The following is a 17,775-nucleotide window of genomic DNA, read 5'->3' as shown; positions in this document are numbered from 1 at the left end:
AATCAGTCCACCTACGTTCTCCTTCAAATCAAATATATATCAGCTCACTGCAGATCTCATGTGACTTCACCTTTTGTATCACTCTACGGAGAGGAACTTTGTCAAAGGCCTTACTAAAGCCCATGTAGACAACATCTAGCGCCCTGTCCAAATCAATCATCTTTGTCACTTCCTGAAAAAACTCGAAGTTTGAGACTTGACCCCCCCCCCCCCCCCCAAAACCATGCTGCCTTTTGCTAATAGGTCCCATGTTTTCCCAAATGTGAGCAAAATCCTATCCCTAAGAATCTTCTCCAGTAATTTCCCTACCACTGATGTAAAGCTCACTGTCCTGTAATTTCCCAAATTATCCTTACTGCCCTTAAAGGTGTTGGCTATTCTACAGTCCTCTGGGACCTGTCCTGTGACTGAAAAGGATAGAACGAGTTTGTGCAAGGCCACAGCAATTTCTTCACCTCCCTCCCTTAGCATTCTGGGATAGATCCATCAGGTCCTGGAGATTTGTCTACTTGAATACTTTTCAGGGCGCCCAACACTGCCTCCTTTTTTTGTAATGACATGCCCCAGTTTATCAAAGTATTCCTCATCTAGCATGTTCTTCTCTTTTGTGAATACTGATGGAAAGTATTCATTAAAGACCCCAGCTGCTTTCTCCAGCTCCCTGCATAAATTTCTTCCTTTGTCCTTGAGTGGACCTACCCTTTCCCTAGCTACCCTTTTGTCCTGTTTGCCAAAGATATTTCATGGCCCCTTTTAGCATACTTAATTTTTTGCTTGAGTTCTTTCCAGCTATTTTTGCATTTCTCAAGGGCTGTGTCTTCAGTTTACTAAAACTTGTGTGTGCCTCCATTTTCTTTTTGACTAAGCTCTTAATTTCTCTTGTCATCCAAGATCCCTGAACCATGCCATCCTTGCCCTTTATTTTTTACAGGAACATAACTGTAACATCCAAAAGTAGTTAAGCATTAGGCTGTTGAATGCTGCATTTGTTTGCACTTGAGTTGCTTAAACAGCCAATTGATGGGAAGAATGATCTGATTCTGTGTTACCTTCAGTGGGATGTGGCTGTCACTGGCTGGGTCAACATTTGGTGGCCATCCCAAATTGCCCTTGAGAAGGCAGCATTGAACTGCCAAGGTCCGTAAGTGGCCTTCAAAATACACAACAGAGAATCGCTAAGCAGAAACTAATAGCCAAGTTCCTTACCCATGAAGATGGCCTCAAATGTGATCTTGGGTCATATTACGCTACATGTAATCCATCATACTGTTCAGTACTTGTAAAAACTTCCTTACTGTTCTGTTTTATACCATCACCTTGATAACTCGTTATGAAGTCTCTATCTTAATTGGTTTGTACAATTTTTGATTACTTGTTACTTTGGTTAGACCCTCGACATGTGACTTACACCTGTCATGTTATTCCAGCTGTTGGGTTTGTCTCCAGCAACACCTTACTATTTAATTTTTTTGTAATTATCTCTCTACCTCTTTGGATTTTAGGTCATGCCCTTCACTTACAATTAAGCTACTGACACTTTGCTCATACCATCTGACACTCTTGATCACCTGTGGAGAATTAATGTTCAACCTGTCCACACTCCACTCGTACCTTTTGTATGATCTTTTGATCTCTCTGCCTATAAATTCTGTGCCTGTAAGCTTTTCTTCACTTCACCTGATGAAGGGGTGTGTTTTGAAAGCTTGTGATTCCAAATAAATCTGTTGGACTATAACCTAGTGTCATGTGACCTCTGACCAAATCAAGTCTGCCTCATTGTACCTCACCAAATCCAGAATTGCCTGTTCCCCAGCATGCTCTACCACAAGCTGCTACTAACAGATCATCTGGTAGACATTCCAGGCAGATACCAATGTTCTAGCTGTATTGGAACAGCTTGGCTTGGGGTATGGCAAGTTCTGGGGCTCAAGTCTTGCATGCTATTATCTAGCCTTTTCTCTATCCAGTGCCTCCCAAACATTTCTTAGAATCATGTGGAATGATTTGAATTGGTTGAAGACTGGCATCTGTAATACTTGGAACCATCAGGGGAGGCACTTTTGGCTGAAGATTGTTGCCAACACTTCAGCCTTGACTTTTGCACTACCGTGCTGGCTCTTTGATCATAAAGGATGGGGGTATTTCTGAGGCCTCCCAATGAGTGAATTGTTTGATTATCCATCACCATTCATGACTGGATGTGGCAGCACTGCAGAGCTTGGACCTGATCCATTCATTCTAAGTTGCTTAACTCCGTCTATCTCAGCTCAACCAGCAAATTTGACATGTTAGCCCTGTTTTATAACGTCACCTATTTGATAACTTATTGGGTATGCCTGGTGCTGCTCCTGGCATAATAAAATGTGAGGCTGGATGAACACAGCAGGCCAAGCAGCATCTCAGGAGCACAAAAGCTGATGTTTCGGGCCTAGACCCTTTGCTCTGATGGAATACAATTTTGCTGTGATGGCCCAGTCTGTCCCATTTAACAGAGTGTCGCACAAAATGATTATAGATTATTATTCAACGTGAAATCTACTTGCATTGATGTTTTGATAATTTTGGTTTCATTGTTTTACTGTTTTTATTCATGATGCAAGCACTTTTGCAAAATCATTAGGAGCTGTTGGTAGCAACCTTGTGCACGTTGCTTCATGGGATTGTCATCTTTTTGCCAAGTGTTCTTGCTTATTGCCGAGAATGAGAATATTATGAGATACGACATGCCGACTTCTTGCAACAAGTGTTTGGGTGAGTTCAGGTTCGCTAGAACTTATCCTTAACTATTCCACCTGATTCAGATTGAAAGCATTTGCAGGGAGTCAAACCTGTGGTTCTGACTACAGGTCATTGAATCAATGTTGCCACTTTTAGTTTTACATGTTTGGAGTTAAAAGGATATTTATATCTTCTATTATCTCTCCAGTTCAGACTCTGAAATTATTGGCTATGCACTGGACACTCTTTGCAATCTGATCTCCAATGAGGTTGAAGAGGAGGAGCCAGGTACAGTAGAACATTTCAGTACTCCCGTCACTTGCCAGCAAAACTTGCTGATTATACCTTTTGTAGCTCTTTATTTTCTGTGAATTCAATGTGTAATTTCCTTTGCAACTTACTTCATTGTAAATTTTGGAAAATAGACAATTTCATAAGCCTTTAGCAAAGATCTGCCACATGAAAGGTTAAGAAGTTGGACTAAGATTGTTAGGCCTGTGTTATCAATGGCTGAAATTAGGATGAAACCAAGCTGAAACAGAATTTGGTTATTTTTATCTCATACATCAACTGATATCAGCTTCTTCATGCTTTCCTTAATATAATAAGGCAGGCTGCTGTGGTGTAATGTTAGTGTCCCTACTTCTGAATTAGGAGGCCTGGGTTCAAGACCCATCTGCTGCTGAAGGGTTTATTAATAACTCTAAACAGGTTGATGAGAAAAAATATCTTAATATAACTGAACGTGTGGAAGAAAACTTTGTGATAGAGCTGGGTGAAGTATGGCTTCTTTAATTGGACGTTGCATAAGAGAAACTTGCAGGCAGAATATGCAGTTTGTTAAAGTTGAATACAATGAGTAGATATGCATGCTTCCAGGTGGGCTGGCATTTTTGTGTCCATCTAAAATCATGAGGCAATGTATGACTAACATTATGAGGGGTCATCTAGACTCAAAAACATAGTTCTCTTGCGCTCGCTCCCTCTCCATGGATGTTGCCTGACTGGCTGTGAGCTTTAGCATTTTTATTTTCAGTCTAGACCATTTGACTAGTCTGTGTCAGATGAAAGAATGATCCACAATACTGTCACTTCCAGACACTTACACCATACCCTTGTAGGTTATAGCTCTATAAATGTGTAACCGAGTTTTTAAGAACTTAAGGATTTCTGCCTTACAAGCTGTAAGTTCCAGACCTCCACACTGTGTAGATGATCCCTGGTGTAGATTTATGCAGTGCCCACAGGGATATAGGAGTCAGCCTTTTAGAAGTCACTTCATATTGTGATGCAAAATGGTTCTTGGATTAACAAATTCCAGATCAATACTGTACATCTGTTTCCCAAATATGATGCAGCAAGGCAGAATTTGTGCTTTCTACAATTCAATGAAAGGCAAGTTTAAAGAATGTCTTTCCATCAATTTTTAGGAAATAATGTTCCTAAAGAACAAGGGATTATCATACCCAGATGTAGTGTTGTGCATTATACAATTTTAAATTTCACTCATTACATAACTTGCACTAAGTTTTGGAAACTGAGGAGAGCAGAGATGGAAGCAGCACCTGAGAGTCACAGTCTGTGAGTAAGTCCTCACAAAGCGGGATGAGATGTATCGAAAGGGAGTATGAAACTCTGTTTAGGTGAGTGTTGGGAGTCTGCTCTAAGGTCTCTTCTACAGCATTTGGGCTGGATTGGGTGAACCAATCATGAAATTTGTAGCCACACTTGACCTAAATGAGGGCTGTTAAAAAGGACCAGAGTAAACTTGTCGAAACAAGTGGGAGAAATTCAGGGATTAAAAGCCAGGCAACTGTTGAAATTTTGGTTTTTCAGTTTAAAGGTGTTAAGCTGTATGTATTGATAAAGTTTATAAACACAAAAACTGTAGTATAAAGCAATGACTCAACTGTGATGCAAAGAGTAAGAAAATGATTAGCATTATGTTGACCATTTTAAGCATAACTGTCTTCTAACAGTAAAATAACAATGGTGTGTAACCTGACCACATGGGAAAAGCATCACTGAGTGTATGCAGATATTCAAAGACAGACCCTTTGAGATATTTTGTTTGTGGCATCTTTGTACACAGGCAAGATCTTATTCATCACAACCTTCTCTTTTATTTTGTTCTTCAAATCAGTTAGGTACGGAGCATCATGATTTGCTTGAAATTCATGATCCCTGTACCGTTTGCCCTGTTAATTGCTGACATGGAAACCTGGTCTTAAATTGAGAACTTTTGTATATAACTACCAGTGTATTTTGCCACCTCATTAATAGCTTTGAAGACTCCAGTTTCATTAAGTATAGTTTCTTTTCTGACTCCACATCACCACTCCTTCATCAAATTGAATTTTTTGAGTGTTTATTTTGGAATATGTCCATTTTAGTGCAAGAAATTTCCTGCAACAGATGTTAGTTACGTGGTGTAAAATATCTGGTTTATTAATAAATTCTACAGAAGGGAGATTGCTGTTTTTGTTTGATATTGGGATTTCTTGCTCGCCGACATAATAGCAATCCAAAATCAGTGAAACTGGAATGAGGGGTAGCAATAACACCGCCGCCCAAATTACTTTGAGATTGTGACTGACCGAATTTGAACGTTTCTTTTGGGTTTAATTTTGCTGCTGGGAATCAAAGGATGGCCAAGTTAAATGTGTAAGAAGACTTGAGCCAATTGATCTCTTTAGGGTAACCTTTTGTCTCAAGCAAAAGACCTTTGAAAAATCATTCCCTAAAGAAATGTGTGCTTAACTGTACTATATTCTTGGAACAGCATGTCCAGGTGGTTCCTTATGTGGATAAAATTTTCATGTCAGAATAAAAGTTGATCAGAATTTTTTTAATCCAATGCATCTTTTTTAAAAATTTGTATTATGGCATGCTTGATCGCCATATTTTGAGCATCGATGCTTTAGCATGTCTGTTACGTACAATGCTTTGCATTTGTGACAATCTATTTGTCTCAGTTGATCTTTCTTCTCTTTCATGTATGATTCAGCAGATGAATCTGAAGGTAAACTTTTATTTTTGTATGACACTTCAATTAAATTTACAAACAAAAATGACACTTCAAATTTAACAGCCTGCTCAAAACTTTAATGTGCACTCATTTGCTGGACTAATTGCATTTGTTTTTGAAGGTGAGAATGCACTTAATCCTTAATGTATTGAACTGTTAACAACCACATGTAAAACAAATTTTAATTGGCATGCATGTCACAGACAACTTCTGAAAATGCTTGTTTATTTCCTCATAACAAAATAATATTTCTGCACTGCAAGTCTGATCAATTTAACCAATAGTTTGGAAAGCAAAAGCAGCTTAATCACTAATGCTGAAGCAGAACAAAACTTTCAACACAAATCAAAGCAGATATAGTTTGAGAATTTTGCCTTTGCTTTACTGGCACACTGCGTATGATGGCTGGCTGCTTTCAATTTTCTTTTTCATTTTTCAAGTATATGCATAGGGTGGAAAACAAACTGAGCAAGAGAAGTGATAATCGGAACTGCAGATGCTGGAGCATCCAAGATAACAAAGTGTGAAGCTGGATAAACACAGCAGGCCCAGCAGCTGAGATGCTGCTTGACCTGCTGTGTTCATCCAGCTTCACACTTTGTTATCTTGAGTAAGAGAAGTACCTTTTTAAGTTTGAATAGCTATAAAACTGAAATATCCTAGCAGCACAAAACCAAGAGAAAGCATGGAGACTTTGAGATTTAATGCCTTTGAAATAAATTTTGATTTAATATAGAAATTAGGAATAATTCATGGAATTTAAAAATCTGGTTGAACAGAAACACTAACATAATCGGTTTCTGGTGGATAAAAGCTATTCAGTTGCCGGTTTATTTTTCTTACCTTCTCATCTTTTGTTTTCTCTCTTCTTTTAACCTTATTATTTCTAATCCTTTAAATAGAACACAATTACTGCTGCTGAGTGTTAAAATTGTTGGCTTTAACAAGATTACCTTGTTTTTGATCAATGACAAGCCAGTAAAAATGATGAGATTTATTGCTGGCTTGTGGGTAAATGGTACATCTCTATGTTGAGATGGAAAGTTTGGAACAATGTAAACCTGAGCCAGAGTATCCTTTCTTTAGAATACAGGGGAGTTGTTAGAATTGCCTAAGCCTGTGCAATTGTCCTAATGCTGGTGAGACCAACCTTTGATTATGTCCCTATACAATTGTATACAGTAAAAGACTGGAGAAGCTAAAGCTCTCGCTAGTTTTGCTTTTGTCTATCCACACTCCATGATAAATCAAAGATCAGGTTAGTTGATGGCATATGATGTGTGGAGAGTTAGAGGACATGTTTCACGTGTGGCTGCTGGTGGTTGGTGAAGAGCAAGAACAGGGAACCTAACAACATCATTGCCCAGTCTAGAGAAGATTTCTGTTGGGGATGTTGCTTACCAGGGTTAGGATTCAAGGAATGGGATGAAGATTTCCATTGGAGGAATAGGATATGGATGGCATTGGAAGGTGGTGAGATGATGAAAAAGTGTGGCAAAATGATGGAGAGGATTTTTAATGCAACCTATTCAAAAGCTATTTTGTGTTTAAAAATGAAGATTCATTAGACTTGAATGAAAACATTTGAGGACAGCTGTCGAGTGAGTTAAAAGAATACATCAGCATTGAGTCTACTGATGACAGCATTAATGATTTATACTCCAGAGTTCCTACACCATTTAACTCCAGTGAGCATGTGGACTCGAGGACATAGCAGATAGAGTTCCTACCAACATGAATCTTAAACCAGAACTTTATTATGGAACAAAATTAACAGTTAGCAGTTTTCTATATACGGAAATTACAGCCAGAAGATTTTAGGTAAAGTGATTGTTCCTCAATGTTGAAGCCACCAGATGAAAACCCTCCTCTTCAATTCAGAAGAAAACTGTCACGATTAAACTTTCATATTGTTTGGCTGTAAACAAGTTACAAGGCCAGACAAAATTTGTCTGTTTTACTCACAGATGTTATTAGCTTTTCCAACAATAAAATGTTTTGATTCAGTTTGCACCTTTGAAAGAACAAGTGCAGCAGTATTTCTTCAAATACTGTAAGTCTAATATGAGCATAGAACATTACAGCACAGTACAGGCCCTTCGGCCCTCGATGTTGTGCCGACCTGTCATACCAATCTCAAGCCCATCTAACCTACACTATTCCATGTACGTCCATATACTTGTCCAATGACGACTTAATTGTACCTAAAGTTGGCGAATCTACTACCGTTGCAGGCAAAGCGTTCCATTCCCTTACTACTCACTGAGTAAAGAAACTACTTCTGACATCTGTCCTATATCCTTCACCCCTCAATTTAAAGCTATGCCCCCTTGTGCTCGCCGTCACCATCCTAGGAAAAAGGCTCTCCCTGTCCACCCTATCTAACCCTCTGATTATTTTATATGTCTCAATTAAGTCATCTCTCAATCTTCTTCTCTCTAACGAAAACAGCCTCAAGTCCCTCAGCCTTTCCTCGTAAGACCTTCCCTCCATACCAGGCAACATCCTAGTAAATCTCCTCTGCACCCTTTCCAAAGCTTCCACATCCTTCTTATAATGCGGTGACCAGAACTGTACACAATACTCCAAGTGCGGCCGCACCAGAGTTTTGTACAGCTTCACCATAACCTCTTGGTTCTGGAACTCGATCCCTCTATTAATCAAAGCTAAAACACTGTATGCCTTCTTAACAGCCCTGTCAACCTGGGTGGCAACTTTCAAGGATCTGTGTACATGGACACTGAGATCTCTCTGCTCATCTACACTGCTAAGAATCTTACCATTAGCCCTGTACTTTGACTTCTGGTTAGTCCTACCAAAGTGCATCACCTCACACTTGTCTGCATTAAACTCCGTTTGCCACCTGTCAGCCCAGCTCTGCAGCTTATCTATGTCTCTCTGCAACCTACAGCATCCTTCGTCACTAACCACAACTCCACCGACCTTAGTGTCATCTGCAAATTTACTAACCCATCCTTCTACGCCCTCATCCAGGTCACTTATAAAAATGACAAACAGAAGTGGACCCAACACCGACCCTTGCGGTACACCACTGGTTACTGGTCTCCAGGATGAACATTTCCCATCAACTACCACCCTCTGTCTTCTTTCAGCAAGCCAATTTCCGATCCAAACTGCTATATCTCCCACAATCCCATTCCTCTGCATTTTGTCCAACAGCCTATTGTGGGGAACCTTATCGAACGCCTTGCAGAAATCCATATACACCACATCAACCGGTTTACTCTCACCTACCTGTCTGGTCACCTTCTCAAAGAACTCAATAAGGTTTGTGAGGCACAACCTTCCCTTCACAAAACCGTGTTGACTATCCCTAATCAATTTATTCTTTTCTAGATGATTATAAATCCTATCCCTTACAACCTTTTCCAACACTTTACCAACAACTGAGGTAAGGCTCACTGGTCTATAATTTCCAGGGTTGTCTCTACTCCCCTTCTTGAACAGGGGAACCACGTTTGCTATCCTCCAGTCGTCTAGCACTATTCCTGTAGACAATGACGAGTTAAAGATCAATGCCAAAGGCTCGGCAATGGTATCAAGTTGACTGTATGTGTTTTGTGGACTTCTAGTTTGAAATAAAAACTAAAAATATTGGAATCACCAGAATTCAGGGCATTATCTGTGAAGAAAGTCTAACCATTCAAGTAAATTATCAGAACCCACTTTTGTATACCCTTGCTATTTATTTCATTTTGTTTACATTATTTAGTTTTAAATATATCATGAAATAAGTATGCGCATGCGCATACACACACACCCCACTCCCTCTGCCATTTCTCTGTCCAGCTTTCCAGCTGCATTCTTTGATATCCTTCCTTGCTATCTACAACTCCGTCAATTTTCATGTCATCTGCAAAAATACGAATGAGACCAGTGCCATTTTTGTCCAAATCCTTCTTTGATACATATTATCAGCAGCAGGTCCCAGCACTGGTCCTTGTGGCAGATCACTGATCACAGACCTCCAGTCAGAGAAATACCCCTCCACAATTGTTCTCTGTCTTCTATGATCAAGCCAATTTTGTATCCAACTTAGCAAGTCACTGTGGATTCCATGTGATTTGATCTTCTGGACCAGTCTTGCATGAGGAACTCCCTCAAATGCTTTAATAAAGTCTATGTAGACAGCATTTACTGCCTTATCTTCAGCAATCATCTTCGTCACTTCTTCAAAAAAACTCAATCAAGTTTCAAAGACAGGTCTTCGCCTGCGTAAAGCCAAGCTGACTATCCCTAAATAATAAAATGTGAGGCTGGATGAACACAGCAGGCCAAGCAGCATCTCAGGTGCTCCTGAGATGCTGCTTGGCCTGCTGTGTTCATCCAGCCTCACATTTTATTATCTTGGAATTCTCCAGCATCTGCAGTTCCCATTATCTCTGACTATCCCTAAAGTCCATTCTTCTTCAAATGTAAAGAAATTCTATCTCTAAGGATCATCTTCAATAATTTCCTGACCACTAACTGTCAGGCATACTGGCCTATAATTTCTGGGTTATCCTCATTGCCCTTGCGCAAAGGAATAAAGTTAGCTATTCTCCAGCCTTTGAAGACCCTGCTTGTGACTAAGGACGATATAAATATCTCTGAAGACCTCAGCAATCTCTCCCCTTGCCCCTTACAGGACAGACCTGAGTTATAGACTGGAATCTGATCAAATATTTGGGGGAGTTAATGTATAGAATAACAGATCCTGGGATTGACTGATAGATCACGGTCTAATCAATGTGGTCAGAGTGTTCATGCATCAAATGTTGGGTACCTGGGAGTGTGATTTGGTCTATCTAATCAAAGGGTTCGGGGGTTTATTCTCTCAATTCCAGACACCATCGTAGAAAGGGTGTGTAGGTGTTAGAGTATACTGAGCAGATTTTCTGGAACAATACAAAGGATAAGGGAATTCAATTGTGTGGAGAAATGAGCCAAACTGAGATTAACATCCTATAAAGAAGATAACAGGCGGTTAACATATGCTTCAAAGTTAAAGATTTACATAAGAGTGAGTAAGGAGATACTGTTTTTGTTGGCAAGAAGATTCTGGTCAAAAAGTAAAATGGTGAAAATGAGAATTTGTTTTATACAGTGCAATATGATCTGGGATGGGCCACCTCCAAGCTGATTCAATATTAACATACAAAGGAAATTTGAATTTATATACTTTAATTGAGACATTGTCTCTTCCTCACAGCAATACATTGTTTGGGGGGCGTGGTGTGGGTTTGGTGGTATGGAGAGAAAGCAGGATGAATCAGTTCTTATGAAGAGCTGCCTCAGGCTGAATGGCCTTTTTCTGTGCTGTGATTTTGATGCATGTCACCCCCTGGACTGGTAGCTATTGTCTTAATAATTGATCACTGGTAAACGAGTTCAAACAATCAGCATCTTTAAAAACATTGAAAACAATTTTACTGTACCATTTAGAGTTGGTACAAAGTTTGTTTTCATTTTCCTGGTGCTTGTTATAGTTAATGTTAGAACTGCTAACTTTCTACACCAGAGATTATAAATGTAAGAATGTTTTAACACAAGCTTGACTTCCTCAAACTTAAAAGTTCAGACCTTCATTATTACAATCTGGAAGACTATTGTGTATTGCCCCTATTTATTGAAATTGCCAACTTTCTGGGCCTTAATATTCAGTATTTTTCACATTGCTGTCACACACTTAATTTTTTTTAAATAAAACAGCTACATTCATCTCATTCCTTGTGGGATCCAATATAGTGTTCTAGCTCAGTGTGATTCAGATTTATGCATTTGGATTTCTCCCCTTTGTTTTGCAGAGGAGAATGTTCAGAAGACCAATTCTGAAGATCTGGCTGGACAGTTTGCGGAGATTTATATCAAACAACAAGACAATCTTGCCTTGCTGTTATCCTTGTTGGAGGTCAGTTTCTGTTTTGATTTAACTCTGGATTAAGAAAATCAAATGTATGTGAAAATACTAGGGAATTTGGGCTTGCACTGGGAGAATTGGCATGGCGAAATAGGTCTGACCAATTGTGCGCGGAGAATGGAGGAAAGTGAACTCTGATGTCTGCTAAAGATAAAAACTAACAAATGTTAAAATAAATGAGAGTAATGGAGAAAGGGCAGGAAAGTAGGATTAGTCAAACTGTACTTAGAGAACTGGCACAGACTTGGCAGATCAAATGGTTGCTCCTTTAATTATTCTGTTTCTGCAGGAAACCCAATAATCCCGAACATTACTCTGATGTGGGAGCATAGGAGTTAGGAATGGGGGTAGGCAATTTAGCCTTTCATCAGAAACATATCTATTTCTTTCTTGAATCTGTTGACTTGATTCTGCCTCCACTGCGCTCTGGCAGTGAGTTCTACAGATTCACAACCCCCAGCGACTTTTGGCAATAAATCCTGGTGTTCCACTTGCGTTATGTGCAGCACTTGCGTACTCACCTCCAGTGATTCTCACACAGGTATGCCCAGATCTGTCTGTACTGACACACTTTGAATCTGCTTCCCGTTTTCAATAATAATTAGCCCCTTTCTCCCAGTCAAAATGGGCAACCTTGCACTAATCCGTATTAAACTCCAATTGCTATATTCTGGCCCATCAATATCCATCTGTAAGTTCTTGATCTCCACATCACTGCCTGCTTTCCCACCCATTTTAGTGATATCTGTGAACTTTGCTATGTTAGGACTTTGACTATGCTGGATTTATTTCAATTGCTTAGGTTTCTGCAATGTGGGTGTTGCTGGTTAGGCATCATTTATTGTCCATTCTGATTTACCCCTTGAGAAGGTGGATGGTGAGCTGCCTTATTGAGCTACTTCAGTCCATGTGGTATGGTAGACCCACACTACTGTTGGGGAGGAAGTTCCAGGGTTCTGACTCTGTGATACTGAAGGACTAGTGATAAATTCCCAAGTCACGTTAGAGTGTGACTCACGATGTGTACGTGGTGTTTCCTTGTACGTGCTGTCCTTGAAATTCTAGGTGGTAGAAGTCATGGGTTTGGAAGCTGCAGTCATGGGAGGCTTGGCAAGTTGCTGAATTATATGTTGCAGATCGTAGACAGCACTGCTGCTGCACTTTGGTGATGTGTGCCAATAAGTGAGGCTGCTGTGACCTGACGGACATTGATCTTCTTAAGTTTTGGAGCCGCTCCCATCCAGGCAAGTGTAGCATACTCCATCACTCTCCTGACTTGTGCCTCGTAGATGGTGGACAGGCTTTGGAGAGTCAGGAAGTCATTCCTAGGCATTTGCTGTCACTTAATGAACCTAAGCCTCTACATTTTCAGGTCTTTCCGAGTGCTGGCATGGTCCACTCTGAGAAGTCATGAATGGAATATTAACATCCACATTTGGGAACTTTATAACATGAAGCAAAGTCATTGATGAAGTAGTTGAATTGGGTTCAGCCTAGGATATCCTTCAGCAGTATCCTGAGACTGAAGAAATGTGCCTGCTCATCACTCTCCAGCGTCTGTGCTTTTGTCTATTTTGTGCAATGCCAACTCTTCAGTCTGTGCTGAATCTGTCTCCTTCCCTGAGTTTGTCTCACTGATTTTTTTTAAAAAAAGAGCATATTATAGCCTCAGCACGGACTGAACTCAGACTATACAAATCCGTAGATTTGGCCACACATCTGGATGGTGCTGAGCCATAGGTCCTTTGCCACCACGAAGTATGCCTTTCAGAGCAATTCCAAAAGCAGCCTCCACGATATCTTTAGGTCTTCTGGTAAGAATGTATCTCAAATATTGAAGTCCGAGAAACAGTCAACATCACCAGCCTCAAATCCATTCTCCTGTAAATCTAAGTAGCTTGGGTATTTTAAATTGCCCAGGTGTGTGGTAATCACCTGCTGCAACATGTGTTGTGTGGAGAGCTGACCACTTTTGAAGGGAACAGAGCCACCTTCTGCATGTAGTTCAGGGACTCACAGAAAAAATCCCTCTATGTGCCAGTTTTGACCATTGCCAGAAGGTAGGCCACAGATAGCGATGCGGCATTAGGTGTGCTTCAGTCACGATTGCAATTGAACTCGAGCTGGCATGACAGAAAAAAGAAAGTTAGGTCCAATTGTTCACAGCAGTGACTCCACCTTCACTTGCACCCGTTGAGGGAGAATCTGGCTGATCATCAAAAGACCAGAATATCCAGCACTGGATCTGCAAAATGAGTGCAAACTTCCTACAATCTTCATCTTATAAGGACCAGGTCTTTTTGATTTGGAGTTTTTAAAAACTGTGGACTGAAATGGGAGAACTATTCTAAAAGCCAGTGTTATTTGTTACTTTGAAAGCAAGTAACCTGAATTCATTCAGGCATCCTAAAAACAACTGTGTGAAGAAGCAGTAATTGGGGTATAAGCTGTAGAGAATTTGGAGCTAAGGTGGTGCGCAGATGCAACTTTTGCTTTCAGCACCAAGTTGATTTGTCAATGGACTAATGACCACTTCTCAACGGCAGAGGTCTTTTTTGCTTGCCAACGGTTGTGAGACTGGTTCTCGGGTAACTGGACAGCTTAGAGTTTGGAACAAGTTAACAGAGAAGTGTTCAGTTCGTTCCCTGCCTGGGAGCAGTCTCTCTGTTCTCAGCAGTTGAAAACTGACAGTATGCCTGAAGAAAATCAGTTTGTTCCCTACAACAGTTGTTGTAAGCTGACTTGTACTGATATGTCAGAGACCTTTTTAAGGGAATGGTCACCTGGTGTCTCTCATCGACCAGTTGAAGCATACAGAGAAAGCTTACTAAGACGACATACTGACCGGCAGAAGAGTCACAAAGCTCATCTTTCTAACAGAACCTGGGAAAAATGCGACTGAATTTCTTTCCAGTTTTCCCCTCTGACTATAACCTATTTATCCCTGTCTGTTTGTGTGCCCGTGTGTAAGGGAGAGTTTATAAGGGGATTAGAATTTTATTTCGTATTATATGCCAATAGTTTATAACTGTTCACCTGTAGCCAAAGTCTAATTTCATGCAACAAATAGGGACTCTTGTTCAGTACAGAAACCTCGTCCAAGTTTCAATCTGAGTCTGAAACTCTGGTCAGTTAAGGAAATTTTTGTACTTAAAATGTTTAACTTCTGTGATGTCTCCAGGAATTCGATTTCTGGTGCGTTACCTCCAGGAGGTGTGACAATCTGTAAAGGAATGCCCAGAAACAAAATTGTAATGCTTTTAATTGAGTATCCATTTAGTCTGTAACTCTGTGATCTGAAGAGGATACATAATTGCTTTGCTTCACTCCTGCCTGTTACTTTGTTCCTACTGTCTCATTGTTCAGCACAGAGCCCATTACTCCAGCTACTATTTGGTATGTCCTCAATTGGCTACAGTTAAAGCATCTTTAACCCTAGCCTGAAAATACTCACAATTTGTTTTATGTTACCTTCTTGAAAGATTTTCCTATCTGTGCTTCATTTTACCATTATACGCCACAAACAATTTTAAGCTTTTTGGCATGTTAAAATTAATTTGCTTGTTTTCAGGAATTTGATTTTCATGTGCGCTGGCCTGCAGTGAAACTTCTAACTGCACTTCTAAAAAATCAAGGTCCACAAGTTCAACAGATTATCCTTGTCAGCCCAATGGGTAAGGACATAGTTTGCTCTTGAGTACTGCATAAGAGGTTAAAGTTGGAACAAGTAAAGAAATTTCATAAACCCAGGATAAAATTAAACTGAAGCACATTACTAAAGTTTAATATTTTCCATATTAATGGTCAAAATCTAAATATTCCTTAATTTTGAAACACAGAATAATTGATAATTGTTAAATTCTCTGGAGGAAAAAGGAATTTTATGAAAGCATCAAAAAGGATGGCCAAACATTTAGTAAAAGCAGAAGTTGTTTCACTGTTCATCAAAAAAGTTATACATTCTAGATGTGGCACTGTCTATGACCTATTTTCATGCCAAAATTTTTTGCTAAATGGTACATGATATACTCAAATGTACAAATAACCCTAGATCTTGCAGCTGTGAAAATTGCAAGTTGTTGTAATCAGTCTCCAAATTCTCTGGTTCTTGACTCAGTAACCTTGGACAAACACCTCATGCCACATTTTGTCCATTCAGTCAATGCAACTGTATTTCCTTGCTAAATTCCTTATGTCCTCATCACAACCAGCCCTCCCACGTATTTTTGGATTGTCAGCAAATTTCTATACCTTAGATTCTGCAGCATCCTTCCAAGTCATGAATATAGAGAGTAAGCGATTGAGACACGAGTTGTTTTTCCAACCTGAAAGCTCTGCGGCTCATATTCCAGCTCATCAGATCTGAGCCCAAGTTCCTGCAGCAGCCAACACTTGCTGCAAATGTGATCACCGTGGATCACACCAGTGTACACCAGCTCCCACGTACAACAGATGCAAGATATCGCTGCCCAGGCATCTACATTCAGTTTAATTAAAATTTAAAAAGTGAATTTCTTAACTGCACTCTTGAGCATTAATAAATTACTTCAATCACAAGAGGCACAGGAGTAATACTCAGCTACCTGTTTTCCATTGCCTCTGACTGGTCGAAGGGACTCTCTGCCACTGTTGTTAATCTCTCAGGCCCGCTTCACGAGTCTCCAGAAAGAATCAAGAATTATTCAAGGAATTTAAGACATTTCTGGAATGAACAGAAGTAAAAGTATTGAATATCATCTTCTGTGCTTGTAAACGTTGCAGAAGGGAGTGTCTACGCTCAGTGTGAATGTGTTCAATCAAATATGAACTGGTTGGGAGAGCCTATAGTGTGCATTAGGTAATATTCATTTCTGAAGATGCTGCTCAATTTGTATGAGGTATAAAATTGCTAACTCTTTTTAGAAAGTTAGTTACTCTGAATGTTAATATACAGGTGTGTCCAGGATGATGGATCTGCTCGCAGATTCGAGAGAAGTGATTCGCAATGATGTAAGTATCATCTACTGAAGTCACGGCCTTGAACGTGACAGACAAAACTAAACATGAACTTTACCAAGCGTGCATTTGCTAATGTGGTTAGCATGAGCCCAGAGTCATGTTCCATTTCTAATAAATTATGACAGACATGTGTAACTTCAAAATGTAGGCAGCATGGAAATTATTTAGCAGCAAGATGACCTTGAGACTATTCCTAAATTTCTGTTTGTGGGTTTGAAATAGAAACTTGGTTTAGTTTGTTAATCTTTCCTTCAATGATGCAGGATCCATTGCTAACATTGCCTGCTGTCTTCTGTTTCTGAGGGGTCTGCCTTTGAAGGCACACATTCTGACCACAATGATTCAGTTGCACAGAGCCAGAAATGTCCATGATGAAAGCCAGTGACAATTTTGTATGTTTCCTCGAAGAAATAATGATCCACATTTAGTTTATCATATAACTGGAGTTTTAGTTAGCTTGTGGAAATAGGTACAGCATATTTTAAACTTCTTTTCAGGAAAGATGAAAATAATTTCATCACTCAATACAGGGTTTGCATGCTTTGGCTGTTTTGTGTGGATCATGCTGGAGTTCTGAATTCCATGTATGTGATGAGATGATTTGATGATTTTTGTACCATACTGGTGCACTGTAAATGCAGAGATTATAGATTGTTGGCTGTGCACCTTTTGCTACAGAAAGGCACAATGCTGACCTTGCAGAATACCAATGGCTATAGATCCTGTTTCTCTTTCTGTATTTAGAAAGCTCCTTTCAGCAGTGTTCAGTTGTGGCTGTGTAATGGCCAACATTGTAACACGTTTTGCTAATTGCAAGATTTCTGATCACCTAAAAGTTGTAGTTACTTATTGAATGTTAAATATTTTCGATAAAGCAACCAGTGACGGAAGATACTTGATATTTTATTCATTACCTTTTTTTTTCCAAAATATAGTACCCTTTCCCATGTTAGTTCATTTCTTGTCCATTCAAACTGTACTTTTCTACTATCTTATGTGGGATAATGTGCGGAATCACCTGTTACAAACGCTACACCCAGATTTGCTCATTTTTGTTCTAAATTTGGCTCAGAACCAGGACAAATCAATGAAGCAGATATTGTCATTTTGT

The 17,775-nt window shown here is 39.7% G+C and overlaps 1 protein-coding gene across 5 annotated transcripts in view; it reads left to right on the top strand.

The window, feature by feature from the left end:
• The window catches only part of uso1 (USO1 vesicle transport factor), a 73,261-nt gene that overhangs the window by 18,025 nt on the left and 37,461 nt on the right, over positions 1-17,775 (top strand). For 2 of the 5 annotated variants that reach the window (XM_059647280.1, XM_059647212.1), the window contains exons 4-8: positions 2,927-3,006; positions 5,726-5,740; positions 11,554-11,657; positions 15,238-15,340; positions 16,600-16,655. In XM_059647280.1, coding sequence (XP_059503263.1) covers positions 2,927-3,006; positions 5,726-5,740; positions 11,554-11,657; positions 15,238-15,340; positions 16,600-16,655 — 358 coding nt within the window. The remainder of the gene's footprint in view (positions 1-2,926; positions 3,007-5,725; positions 5,741-11,553; positions 11,658-15,237; positions 15,341-16,599; positions 16,656-17,775) is intronic. The other 3 variants (XM_059647315.1, XM_059647244.1, XM_059647335.1) reach the window with 2 other exon arrangements.

This window comes from Stegostoma tigrinum, chromosome 1, assembly GCF_030684315.1.
Source record: "Stegostoma tigrinum isolate sSteTig4 chromosome 1, sSteTig4.hap1, whole genome shotgun sequence".
Taxonomy (NCBI): domain Eukaryota; kingdom Metazoa; phylum Chordata; class Chondrichthyes; order Orectolobiformes; family Stegostomatidae; genus Stegostoma; species Stegostoma tigrinum.
This window is presented reverse-complemented; position numbering and strand designations above follow the sequence as displayed.